The sequence below is a fragment of the Gymnoscopelus braueri genome, assembly GCF_963280865.1.
Source record: "Gymnoscopelus braueri genome assembly, chromosome: 13".
NCBI lineage: Eukaryota > Metazoa > Chordata > Actinopteri > Myctophiformes > Myctophidae > Gymnoscopelus > Gymnoscopelus braueri.
Window position 1 is genome coordinate 15,845,832 of NC_137615.1, and position 14,110 is coordinate 15,859,941.

At 42.1% G+C, this 14,110-nt stretch overlaps 1 protein-coding gene across 1 annotated transcript; it reads left to right on the plus strand.

The window, feature by feature from the left end:
* Window positions 1-1,129: 1,129 nt before the first annotated feature.
* LOC308097816 (protein sidekick-2-like) lies at window positions 1,130-11,287 on the plus strand. Its single transcript, XM_080445893.1, has 2 exons — window positions 1,130-1,397; window positions 10,061-11,287. The coding sequence occupies exon 2, from the start codon at window positions 10,082-10,084 to the stop codon at window positions 10,484-10,486; it is 405 nt and encodes a 134-aa protein (XP_080302019.1). The 5' UTR covers window positions 1,130-1,397; window positions 10,061-10,081; the 3' UTR covers window positions 10,487-11,287.
* Window positions 11,288-14,110: the final 2,823 nt, after the last annotated feature.

Here is a 14,110-nt window from a genome sequence, read left to right on the forward strand (position 1 = left end):
CATTAAATACTGTGAGAGGCCACACACTCGCCACAGAACGACTCGTGATATATATATAACTTTACTACACCTCACAATTTTACATAACCTGGGGAGACATAAAAACAAAAGATTAGGTGTGTATTCTGGCCATGTTACTTTGCCCTTTGATAATGGTCAACCATTCACACATTCCATTCTCCTGAGATCAGCGACGCCACACCACTTTTGAGGTGAAGGAGTGCCTCTGACTGAGGCCATTTCCCACTAGATGCATAGAAAATGATGTTCTATTTTGTCCAAACATAACAATTTAGAATATAGGCTGCAAGTTCAAACAAATGGTTGAATTAGCCTATAACTAGATACTTGGAATATAACAAAACATATTTTGTGCAGTGTTGTTGAGCTTCATGTATAAATGACATGTCTGATAACGTTTTACTGTTCTACACAGAACTTTTGACAACTGTATGTAACTAAACAGTGGTGGAAGAAGCACTCAGATTATTTACTTGAGTAAAAGTATCAATACCACAATGTAGAGATACTCAGTTACAACTAAAAGTCTGGTATTCAAAATGTACTTGAGTAAAAGTACAAAAGTATTGGCATCAAAATGTACTTAAAGTACCAAAAGTAAAAGCAGGCTACTCATTACGCAGAATGTCCTATTTCACAAGTTTTCAAAATGCATAAAAAATATTTTGAAAATAGCCACTCTAGATCGGCTATTTCAAAATCCACAAAGTAACTAGTAATTAAAAGTTTATTTTATAAAAAATAATTGTAGTGGAGTAAAAGTACAATTTGCCTCTGAGATGTAGTGTAGTGGAGTAGAAGTATAAAGTATCACAAGATGTAAATATACCCGAGTAAAGTAAAACATACCTCAAAATTGTACTTAAGCACAGTACTTGAGTACATGTACTTAGTTACTTTACACCACTGAACTAAACTGTCTGAGTCACTCTGACTGTAAGCTGATTGTAATTGGGGGACCCCAGGGACCCCATGCTGAGACGAGAGGGGCCTCGCCGTGAGTCTAGCCCTTTATCTATGTGCCTTTAAGAGGCCGTGGAGGGGGCGTGGTCACAGGCTGCGATTGAAGTGCCTCGCCGCTGAACTGACTTATTGTGTGAAACAGCAGCATCGCTACAGAGGATGCGGGGAGAGACTGTAGCCGTTTTGTGAAATAAGAAAAGAGCCAAGAAGAATTGTCTGCACCTTTTATTTGAGAGCTGCAACCGAGTCATCTTTGTGATTGTTGGAACTTATACACATATCCGTGCCTGTGGGGGCTTTGATGATAAACGCACCCTCATTGTTGTGAACCTGGGGAACCCACGCCACTCGTCGTGTGCTCGTGTCCCTTTAAGTGGAACACCTCCCCCGGCTTCTGTGAATGGGATAACACGGTGAGTTATAACTGTCTGGTTTAACGTTAAATACTAATCAAGCAGGTTGCCTTTCAATCAACTTCTACCTCAGATATTCTTCTTGAAATGCAGCCTTTCTGTGGTATGAGTCTGTTGGAGTGGATTGGGACGCGCATGCGATGCACGGCAGCTGAGGCTTTTGTGATGATCTGGGCTACTTATTGTTCCTCCTGTCTGGCATTGATTGACCCACCCAGCATTATAATGGCATAATCAAATCTCTCGATAATTACGTGGCTTACTGGCTAGCATTAATCAAAGTGGGGTGGTGGGGATTTTGCATTGATGCTCAATTTATATATATACATATATATGGAAATAAAATGCTGGCCTTTCTTCTACATTTTGCAAAAAGCTATATTAGCCAAAAGTCGCACCTCACCTTCAGTGTCGTTGGCAGCAGAGCTTTGTGTGTGAGGTTTATATCGTGTGGCTGGACTTATTTTAAAGCTAAACTTCATGTGTTGTGCCTCATGTTTATACGGTTTCTTTTAATCATTCTAGCTGTGTCAAAACTGTCAATTAACCTCCAGTCATTATTTGGTAAGGTAAATTCCGAAAACACCGGATGTGGTCTACGAACTGTGACGTTAGTTTATGTTTAGGGGATATGAGGCCACTTAAAATTCTCTCTCTCTTTCTCAATTCTCTCTCTCTCTCTCTGACTGTCTCTAAAGTCTAAACACATCACTCCTCAACACTGAATTTCCTCCACACTGAATTTCTCTCATTTTAACACAACTCCTCTGGCAAGTGTCCACTAGTGCTTGTGAGCTGGCCTCTGCATGTGTGATGTGTCCCATTTGTCCAGTTCATTAACCCCCAGTTTCCCAGAGCCTGTTGGCTTGGCAACACTGTTCATTTTGCTTGGCATTGGTGTGTCACCATGGCATCTGATGAGATCATTCTTGACTGAGGCATTATTATGGGCCCCGGGTCTGTCTGTAGGCCCCCCAGTCCAGTCCCCTGCTACTCTGATTGATAGGAGCTCATCAGTAGTTGATGACGGAACAGGAAATTGTTAACTTATCAGTTGTCTGTTATCAGTGAGTGTTTTGTTGGAGAGGGTGATTTACCTGGCTTTGTCTTCAGGTGTTTAAAATGTGACCTGTGACCTATGTCTTATCTGTGAGACACCCGGAACTTTACGAGACGTCAAACTGTCATACATACTTAACGGATTTGAGCTGACCTGCTGTCAGCCAATTGATTTAGGAAGATTTAAGGCCTAGTAGTGTGTCTCTTTGCTAGAAGTAGAAGTCTTTCTAAAACACAGATGAAGGGAGAGAAGACACAGTTTAACCAGTCTACACAGGTTATATTCTCTTCACCTTCGCCTCACCTGTCTTCTTAGATTACAAACTATCTAATTGGCCGGCGAGAGACATCTCTTGTCAGCCCGAAGGTAAAGACATCTTTCTTCCTCCTCTGTTGTATTAGAAACTGTGCCAAGTACTCTGTGTGCAACCTAACTCGGAGGTCAGTTGAGGGTTAGAAAGTGAATGTTTTTGGTGCAGTTGGCTTTTATTTTAGGGATAATAAGTGTCTTTCCATCCCTCTACCACTTTAGTGTGTTATTTGTGGTTGTTGTGTGTGTATGGTCATTCATCCATGTTTGAACATGTCCATGATTTGTATGCTCACATAGGACACAGTGTGTGTTCCTTCCAGCCCCTCACATTCCAGGAAATTCCGATATATATAAACTGTTATTATTTTCCCCCCCGTGGAATGTGTCTGAGGACAGTGACAGTGAACGCTAGATGACAAGAATGTGCACAATAAACATATACAAGAATGTGCACAATAAACATATTTACTGCTCAAAGCCTGCACATAGTAGTGTAAATCCCCTCCCCTTGACAATTTGCTAGTCATGTGAAAAAGCACTTTCTCTCTGTGAGCTTAGCTGGTTAGTTTACGTATTAGTGGCCAACCTTTGAGCTGCTGCTCATTAGTTCAATACCGCAAAACTTTATATAACCCTGTGTGTGTTGTCCCAACATTGAATTCCAAGGCTGTCTCGTATGTCAGTGTGTGTGAATGCTGTGTTTGTTCCTGGGCCCTTTGTTTGCTGGCATTGTTTTCGAGTCTAAACCAACGTGCTGCATTGCACCCTGTCCCTAGCATGCTGGGATTTGTACCATGAGCTGAAGGAAATGTTTATTCAGCAGCATTGCCCTCCCTCCCAGTTTCCCTGTCACTTAGGGTTAGGGTTTCCAAATATGCAGATGGAGTTGATATCGGCCTGGCTCTGGGAAAGAACCACGTAGCACTTAACATTAGATTTGTTGAATTTAGACATTTTTAGTAACGCAAGTTAATGATCTGAAATGATCTACGCCTCCTTTTAGAATCTGGAAAAGTACAGCAAGTCCCCTTTTTGAAATCCAAGTATCCTGTTGTATTTACTTTGGATTAACCTGAAGATTGCATGCCTAAATGAATTAGACACAGATATGTCAGATGGGCTACATTTCAACGTGGGTTCATTAGACTTCAGCTGCTACTGCACTATGCAGTCAAATCCAAAACATTTTTACACTTTCAGAGTTAAATTAACACTCTGGACTTTAAGAATCAGGGGAATCCTTGAAAATCTGCATGAACTGAACTTCGTTTTGATTTGACAAACAAGTCCTGGACTGTTTGGTGGTCGTCCAGAGTGATGGGTCTGTCTCTTCTCTATCCTTTCAGCATGTGTGTGTTGCCTCTGCTTCTTCTCATCTGTTCCAGGACTATAATTATGGCACTCCAGCGCTTTTAAAGCAAGTTTCTGTGGATCGTATAATTTCCCACATTCTTTCCGCTGAGGAACGCGGGGACAGGTTTCCACCAGAGCATTTTTGAAAACGTAAACTCAATCTATTGCTGTGGTAAGGTTCCTAGAAGACACCTGGACACACTTCTCAGACTGCCCAGGGTGAGAGCATGACCACCTGAGCTTGGGGCCGCGGCTAACTCGCCAGGGCTTTTACCATCTTGACAGTGACTCAACGATAGGCTGTGTACAGCTGTGTTTGTGTGTGTGTGTGTGGGGGGGGGGGCATTTACATTTTGGAGATGTTGTAGATTGAAATATAAATATTGATGACCATGGAAAGAAACGGCCAAATTTCAGATGGTGCATCCCTGTTAGATTACTAACCTTTATAATCAATTAATAATTGTGTCCCTGCAGGCCTGCACTGAGCCACAGCAATTGTACCTTATGTTGAAAACACAGTCTGAGCAGTGGCCTGTCTCTGTGAATTATTAAAACTGTGCTGTTGATGGAGAAATGAGCTGTTTGTTTGGTTAGCCCAGTTGTAATACAGTATGATGGGGAGTTGTTTATATTGTGAATGGCCAGGAAAGGGCAGGCGGAATAGATTTCCAGGGAGATGGGGTTGGGTTCAGTCAGTGGTTCACGCCCCCCCTGCCCTTCCTGTGGTCATGCTGTCCCCAACACGCAGGCACACTTCTACATAGCACACCCAGGTCAATTACGTTTATGGCGGCTGCATGCATGTGCACGTTCATGCGCATGCAAGCAATATGCTAAATTGCCAAATTGGGTGGCCTGCGTCTCATGTGAGGGGCGATTAGGCACATTCTTGTAGCACTGTGTGCCTGCATGCATGGTCGAAGAGAGAGAGCTTGGATAGTTTTCTCTGAACATTCGGACCAATTAGCTCAGCTGGTGAACTGGAGGTGGCCTCTTGACCTCGCAAGTCCGAGCAGAAATGTCTGCGAACGCTGTGAGGGATTTCACCCGATTTCACCCGATCTGACCCTCTGTAAATGTCCAAGAGTAACTCTAAGTAGCTGCCCTGGTATTATGTTTCTCAGCTTTGACCTCCACTGTGCTAATTTGCTGTTGGTGTGTTAAACCCCTCTATATACCAGGGTTGTGGCTCCTTGTGACCTCTCCTGCCCCGACGTCTTCCGTAGCGTGCCCGGGCAGTGCGGTAGAAGTTTCCATTGAATGCCGTTGCAGAGTCACACCGACTGGCATTTAGACAGTACGTTTGTAGAATTCATTCTGATAAGATCATGTCACATGGTGTCGAGCAGAATAGAGATGCATGTTTGTTTCTGAAAGGCCTCATTCATTAGCCTGTAGAAAGGTGATTGTTTTGTCAGTCTTGCTTTGGACACACAGAATGCTTGGCCTGGATAATGGATATCACCTGTATGTTCGATTAGAACAGCACACAGTTCAGTGAGAACAGCACAGCAGCAGCAGGTCATTGAACGGTGTCCCAGAAGGTCATATGCTACTATTTTGGCTGTACTGTATACTGTTCTCCCCTCCCCTTTTTTCTTTACAATGTTTTCCCTCTTTAGTTAACTGCCTGATTTTACTATTAAAGGTAGGGTAAGTGATATTCTTTGGTGAAACAAAAACAAAACAAAACTTTTTTTTTTTGTTAAAAGGTGAAAGCACTATATTCTGATAGTAATCATTTCTATAGAGTGTTTGTTATGTAACGGGGGTCCCCCTGTCTCTTTAATAAACAGAAAATACATTTTCAGGTGGGTTTCACATTTTCAGCCAATCAGGAGACGGATCACTTACAATTTCACTTGTTTATCCTCACATCCTGTGTGCAGTCTCTCTCCTGATTGGATGAAATTGGTATCCCAATCTGAACGTGTGTTTTCTGTTTACCAAAGAGCTCGAGAGACGAGGAGACTCCTGTTACGGAACTAACACTATACCAATGAGTACTATCAGAATATAGAGCTATTTAACACATACAAAACTTTCTCTCACCCCTTCCTTTGCCACTGCCGGAGAGAGGAAACCTCTGTACATCCGAAATTCTGTTGTGTAAGACCAAACTGTTACAACCACATGATGGTGTTAAATCTTTCCCCCCCTGTACAATAAAATGGAAAAGATGAAAGACACAGAAAAGATGTTGTTGTGTCCAGGGGCGGTGGAGGCTGTAAACATGAGAGAGAGAGAGAGTCATGTTGTCTTCTCTGGTATGAAAGGTCAGCTGTACCCATCTAGCTGACTAGCTTCAGGCCTGTTCTCTGACAGATCTCATCTCATTGGCTGTCGGTGTCTTTTGAAAGCTTGTCTCTGTGTTCGGTCTGTCCTAGTCTACGGAGGAGCTGGCTAATGGAAGTGTGCAGCGGTGGAAGAAGTACTCGGATATTTTACTTAAGTGAAAGTAGCAATACCACAATATAAAAAAACTCTGTTACAAGTGAAAGGCCTGTGTTCAAAATGTTACTTGAGTAAAAGTACAAAAGTATTGGCATCAAAATATACTTAAAAGTACTAATGTTTGAAAATAGCAGATCTACAAGCTCACAACGCGTTGCGTCGTGACGTGTTGTGTGCTTGTAGATTGGCTATTTGTGTAAAATAGGGCTAAAGTGGTTAATGTATGTTTTATAATATAGTAATTTATATCTGCAAAGTAACTAGTAACTAAGGTTTTCAAATAATTGTAGTGGAGTAAAAGAACAATATTTGCCTCTGAGATGTACTAGTGAAGTAAAAGTATTGCAAATTGGAAATACTCAAGTAAAGTCAAAAGTAACTCAAAATTGTACAAAAGTACAGTACTTAAGTACATGTACTTAGTTACTTTCCACCACTGGAAGTGTGTGCAATAGCTGGGCTGTGTTGTTTATGATGGTGGCGGTACAGACACTAATCATTTGGTCATGTCTTTGAAATGCTGTTCCCTAGGGATAATTACTGTATATTGACTTACCCATGTCTCGAGTTATAACTCAGTAGACCTGAAGTTTATTTTCCAGCGTCACTCAGGCAGGACTGACCCTAAACCTGAATGAATGACTTGACATCTTGTGAGTTTGTTCTCTCAGTTTGAGCTCCTTTCCATTAACCACTTAACCTCCTCTATACTTGGTAAACCTGACCGGAGTTGGCGCTGTACTCTTGATTGATTGATTACTTTATTAACACGATTTTTAACAGTACAGGTAGTACAGTCAAACGTTATGCTCAAAGGATTACACAAAAAGATATACAAGCTCATAGGAGCTTGTTCGATCTGCTATTTTTGAAAAATCGTGAAAACTTTTGAATATACATATTTTTAAAGCGAACATTTGTAACTCAAATCTTTGCTTCTGGGGGTCCCTGGAACAACATATTTTGAGATGGGGGTCCGCGGCCAAATACATATCATTTTGGGGTCCTTGACATGAAAAAGTTTGAGCACCACTGATATAGAAACATACGTTTTTCAGAATACCTTTGGGATTTAGAAGACGTTTGTAGAATCGGCTTCGGGTCTTAATGGGTTAAAGCTACAGCCCATAAGCTAAGTCTATTGTCTCCCTCTCCCAACGGGAAGAGATTATTGCAACGATGTCTGGACGTTACAGAACTTAACTGGTTAAGAAGTCATGAATGTTTGAGTTTCATTCGTAATTAAATGTTTTCTTGACTGACTATTTTCCGCTCTGGACTTCTCAAATCTATCTGCTTTAAAATGCATTAGTATGCAATGATAACATAACTATGACAATGATGATAATAAATTATAAATGCTATTAACTTTCATGTCTCCGCAACTTGATTTCCATGCAATGTACTGAAATAAACGGAATTCATTCAACGGCTTCCTCGTAAATCAAACCAAACCATGGTATGCTTTGGGAAACGGTCAGCAGTAATGTGGGTTAATAAATCCAAACATGCCAGAAGGTCTCTTTTTTTAAGGTATTTAATTTTAGCAGAAGTGCTCCAAATACCTACTTTGCTTTGATCACGAGACTATTATGAGTGATCCCTCCCTTGTGGGAAGGCCATATGAGTCACATTCTCACGTCTCAAGTCTCCCGTACTGTCGTCACCGCTTATTAATTCTTCTAAAACAGGAAATGTCATGTTAATCCTTGTCCGCTCCGGACAAGGACGTGGATGGGTCAGTGTGTGTGTGTGTGTGTGTGTGTGTGTGTGTGTGTGTGTGTGTGTGTGTGTGTGTGTGTGTGTGTGTGTGTGTGTGTGTGTGTGTGTGTGTGTGTGTGTGTGTGTGTGTGTGTGTGTGCGCGTGAGTACACAGTAAAAACCACAGTTAAAAAAATTAGGATTTTACAGTGTAGGAAAGGGGAGGTCCACAGTAAAAATGGGTTTAGTGGGGAGTGATGGCTGCCGATGGAGAGAACAGGAGACTAGGTGATCGTGGTAGATCATGAGACCCCCCACCTCCTCCACGCTTAGTAGGCGAGAACATCTGTCTTTTCGCACCTGGTGCTGGATCCTCATAGCATATTTATCAGGTACCTGCACAGTCAAAACATTGTTCAACTGGGTCTGAATAAACACAGCTCTCCCGGGAACTGCAAGCTGGTGTTGTTCCTCTCCCCCGCGTAGCCTTCCACTGTTTACCTGGCCCTTGAGCAAATAAATGAAGTCATGGAGCTGCAACATCTGTCCAACCAGGGATCCATTTGCTTGGGGCTGATGGAGGTGTGGGGGGGGGAGGGGCAGTCCATGCCTCTGCTTTGATATCCTCTGGTCATTCATTTTTTATCGCCGGTGGGGATATGTTTGATCGCTGCTTCTGGTCGGACTGATTAAATACATGCATTTCCTTTGGGGAAATTCAGACTGTTAGAAATGTTTGACATTTGTTTTCTTAATATCACTATTTAACAATTTAATTAAAATGTTTGTTTATTAACGACGTATTTTCTAAACCTTTTCAGGCTTTTTCCTATTTATATTTTCTTCCATTTCAAAAATAGCAGATCTACAAGCTCACAATAACACATTTTTATCGAACCCTGTGTCCAACTATAGCCCCTCAGAGGAACAGGGGACGGCCAGGCACTTGATAGGCATAATAGACATATATTACTGTCAGATTTTCCTCACTTATTGTAGTGAAAACATTTAGACTTGATGTTTAATGTAGAAGTCATTTTGGCAAAGGATTCAATTTAGTTTTTTGGCAGTTAAAGTGACAAGAGTCACCCAAAGTAACAATTGTAGCTTCCAGGATTGATTGATTACACTTGCACACAGCATAAACAAACTGAAACCCTTCAAATGCTCTCTATCCATTTCTAGGAGTCACTTGTGCATTCTTAAAACATTTGTGCTCCACAGTACAGGGCTATAATGAACTTATGTATATTATGTTCATATTTTCCGCGGATCCTTAGAGAGTTGAGGTGTGTTTGCATGCACGCTAATACCCTGATTACTGGGAATAATCAGGTTATGGCAATTATTCGATTGAAGTGTTTACATGCATAGCAGTAGTGTGATTAGGGTAATAGTCTCTCTGTGGTGGCTTGTAAATGCTTCCTATTTGCGGTGAAGTTGTTTAATCTAACAGCTATGTGTTCAGACATACTATACTACGTACATTAATAAACCCAAAATAAAGTATTTCCATGTCCAAATAAACTGAAATATTGGAACAACAAATCCAATTTAGCTAGGAAGGCGTTTAATGTTTACATTACCATTTCAATAACCAGAGTATTGCAGTAACATTTGGTGCGTGACCAAAGGCACTGTTTAGAAGCAGTGTTTGATTTGAGTAGATTGTGGTACGTTATCGGTGCGGATACAATCTACTGTAGATGTTTTCAGGTTTGCTTAAGTTACTTATAAAGCATTTCACTGTCTGACATAAATTCCTCGGTTCCACTCGCAGGGCAGCGACAGCGAATACGAGATGGACCAGAGCCGCCAGAAGACCCACTCCTTCGTCAACCACTACATCAGCGACCCCACCTACTACAACTCCTGGCGGAGGCAGCAGAAAGGCGTCTCCCGCCCGCCGGCGTACGGCTACTCCCAGCCCGAGCCCCTGGTGGAGCAGGAGTCCCGACCGCACCCGCCGCCCCTGCCCCCCCTGCCCCCGCTGCTGCCCCAGCAGGGCACCATCTCCCCCCCACTGCCCCCACTGGGTCCTGGCCAGAGCACTCTGTTCAGGTCCAAAGGAGGAAGCCGGACTCCCACCCCGTCCCTGCTGTCCTCGGAACCCCCGAGCCAGCACGGCACCTTGTACCGCCCCCCCAGTAGCCTGGGCTGTGCCTCTCAGGCCCCCCCGACCGCTGGCTTCTCCTCATTTGTTTGACACATAGCTCTCCCTCCAATCACAGCAGGACCCTGAGGACGGTTGGTTCGCTTGTACTTAGCTTTTTTTCCTTTTTTTTATGCTATCTGACAGAGGATTTACTCTGTGTTAGGCAGGCATCTTCAATAACATTTTCTCCTCTGTGAAGAGTGTGTGTGCGTAAACGTGTGTGTGTGTGTGTGTGTGTGTGTGTGTGTGTGTGTGTGTGTGTGTGTGTGTGTGTGTGTGTGTGTGTGCGTGTGCGTGTGTGTGCGTGCACAAGCATTTGAGTGGGAATTTATAAGTGTGTATGGTCGGTTAATCCATGTGCTACAGTACGTATTTTCGGAAAAAGACAATCATTTGAAAGTTGATTTAGTCGCTTCAATCATGTATGTAAACAAGAGAGAATCTGAGATTCTGGGTAAAAGAAAATAAAACCCTCATTTAAAAAAGTATCCTTCATAAAGATGAGAGCTATTATAACTATTGAACTATGGGCTTTGAACCAGCAGAGCTGCAGGGAGCAGACAAAGTACGATGGAAACATGAGACGAGAACAAATGAACCAAAAGAGAGAAATGAACTCTTGACCTGGAGAAAGGCAAATGTGTCACCCGGGGCCTGCCTTGACTGCAGTGACATGGCTGCCTTTGACCTTCTCACTCTGCCTAATCATTGATGGAACTGCATATGTGTTTACTGTATGTATTTGTCTCATATTGTTTATCAGATATTTGTATTGACCAGCTAAAAGCATACATTTTGAGAACACCACTAGTGACAATATTATGAATCGCATTAAAGCAGTGTGGCACCTTTTAGAGTATTCTGGGGAGTTATGTGGACTGTATGCTGGAACCCTCTTAACTCAATCAAAGCAGGTGAACTTACTGTCTTCATTTCAATTGGCTTAAAGCTGCAATCCGGAACTTCTTTTTAGAGAATACAATGTTGCTGTTTTTCCCCCCCCAATTTGTAGGGTTGATACAATATAACTAAAACAACATGTGGTGTTGGGAGGTGGTCTCCTTACTCTTCTGTTGAGAAATGTAGACCCTGGGTACGTGGGTATAGCAACACTACTGTTTGACAAGTGGTAGGCTATTGCCTGAAGCTCAAAGCGTAATCTCGCACTCCACGAGCAGGGTGTTCCGTCTTAGTTCAGCAATAGAAATGTCGGCCCTCCCATGTGAGACCCGGGTTCGAATCCCGAATAGGACAAGTAGTAAATGCTACGGTTTGCAGCTTTAAATGTTATTTACAGTATTTCACTGAGGACTAAAGCACAATCCTTTGTTCACATAACATAACACAGCATCCTCACAGCTGCACCAAGCATTATCTTGTATGTGTCTGATAAAGAAGTGCATGAATGGGGCAAGTTATTAAACAGGTGACAAAATACTAAATCAAGAGATGTATTACCAAATGCAAGGTGGCCTTTTGGTAATATGTGATGATGATATGGGCATGTAATCAGTTTACAACTGTAGACTGCCACTTGTACGGTTACAGCATCAATGTTGACTCACCAATGACCTCATCGTGCGTTTCACCATCACTTCCCAGACACTATTGTCTAAAAGCATGCTGGATTCCTGGTTTCAGCAAATATTAAAGAATGTGAAAGGAAATAAAACTACCAAGAATCTGTTGTAACACGGTACATTTATCAATCCAAAATAGGAAAATTGCGATGGTGTATCGTGAAAGTTGGTCTGTTTATGAGAACGGAAATAGATTTAAAAAAACAGGCCCTCAGTAAGGATGCATGGGTTAAAAGTTGACCAAGTGGAGACTTTGTATATATCACCAATATGAGCTGTGTGTGGAATGCATCACCAAGGACCCATGTGTGCCATTTCATGTATATTGTAAACCACTGGTTCTCAACATTGGGTCCGAGGCCCACCACAGGTCCAAAAGGACCTTTGCAGGTCTGTAACTCTGAGAGTGTACAAATGGAACCAAATGAACCCCTCTCTGAGTTAAATTAACACTGGTGATTTTACAGTGTAGATTGGGGTCAGAATCAGAAGAATCAGAATCAGATTTATTGTCACATCACAGATTTACAGAAGTTACAAAAAGTTGTGCAAGTAATTTCCATAGAAAAAAAGAAACGGAAGAAGAAGAAGGGGGGGGTAGGCAAGGGGGAAGAGAGATCAATCAAAGAAAACAAACAAATGATCTACATTATTTACACATAGTACCTGAGATAAGATATAAAGGTGCGTGAGCATAGCAGCAGATGTATACTGTGTGCATGGTGTACTGTGGACGTTAGTTAAGGTGCGATTTTAATAGACAAAAGACAGTGCCTTGTACATGGGATTAATGTGCAAAAAGGCAGTGGGTGTCGTCCCCAAAAAAGTTCCATTTGCACACTCCGAGTTACAGACCCATAAGGGTCCATTTGGAGATTTCGGACCCCTGGTGGGCCCCGGACCAGACATTGAGAAACAGTGCCATAAACTACTGTATGCTACAGTACAATTATCATGTTACAGCGCAACATGACACTGATATAAAACGTCACTGAGACCACCTGGAGTTGCCTGCTTCATGCAGCACATGTACTATTCTCATCTCCAGTTGTTTTACAACGCTCTTCAACATGCTTGTGTGTTATAGGCCCTACATGCAAATGCCAATACTTGCGTAAAATGATTTGATTTGATACATTAACTTTGTAAAAGTTGAGCAGGACACAGCTGTGTGGGGGACCTAGGCCTATAATGGATTGATCCACACTGCCAATCTACTAGGTCCAGAAAATCACCTGTCCTATTTCCACTGTAGATATATAACTGTTCACATCCTGAAGCAAACATTAAGAAACTGGCACTACTTCAAAATAAATTATTTTATTTTCTAATGGGTTTTCTTCATGCTTCAACGTCAGAACACTTTGGAATATTGATGAAACATCCCTGCTGATTATGTGTTAAGCAGGCACATTTTGGAGTATCCACAGCCCGTCTCTGGGAGTGAGAAGATTGAAATGGTACTGTCCTACAGTGAGAAATGTCATATAAAGTTATTCCTTTTAAAGTTTCTCCTATAACTAGAGAGATTGAAATGGTATGCAGAAGCATATAGTAAAAACCTCAGTGTTAATTTAACTCAGAGAGACTACAAATGGAACCCAAATGGACCCGTCCCTTACAGATCCATTTTGTTATTTTGTAGACTCTTAACATTATGTAAGATCAACACTGAGGATTTTACTGTATATCTCTCTTTTATAGGGAAGACGTCAGCCCGATCCTGAGCAATCACTCAAAAATGTGGAGGAGGGTAGCAGAATAATCCTGGATAATCTCCTTATTCCAGGCCGGAAAACATTGATCTCAAGGTGACGGAAAGTGGGATGGAGGGAGGCGGACAGAGTTTTAATTGTCAGGCTGTTGGGAGACTGAGAATGGGTGCATGCAGTTTAGTTGCAGAAACTTTCCCAGACCGATAATGCAGTGTGGAACAAGATTGCCATTTATTGTCTAAACAAAAAGGCAGTGAAGTTGAGATTCTCATTAAAATCCTACTCACAAACACACAGCTCTCTCATCAGCCAGCTGGAGAGACTGCTGGGAACACAGCCAAAGGCATAGAATTTACTTTGGAATATGTAATATATAGTCC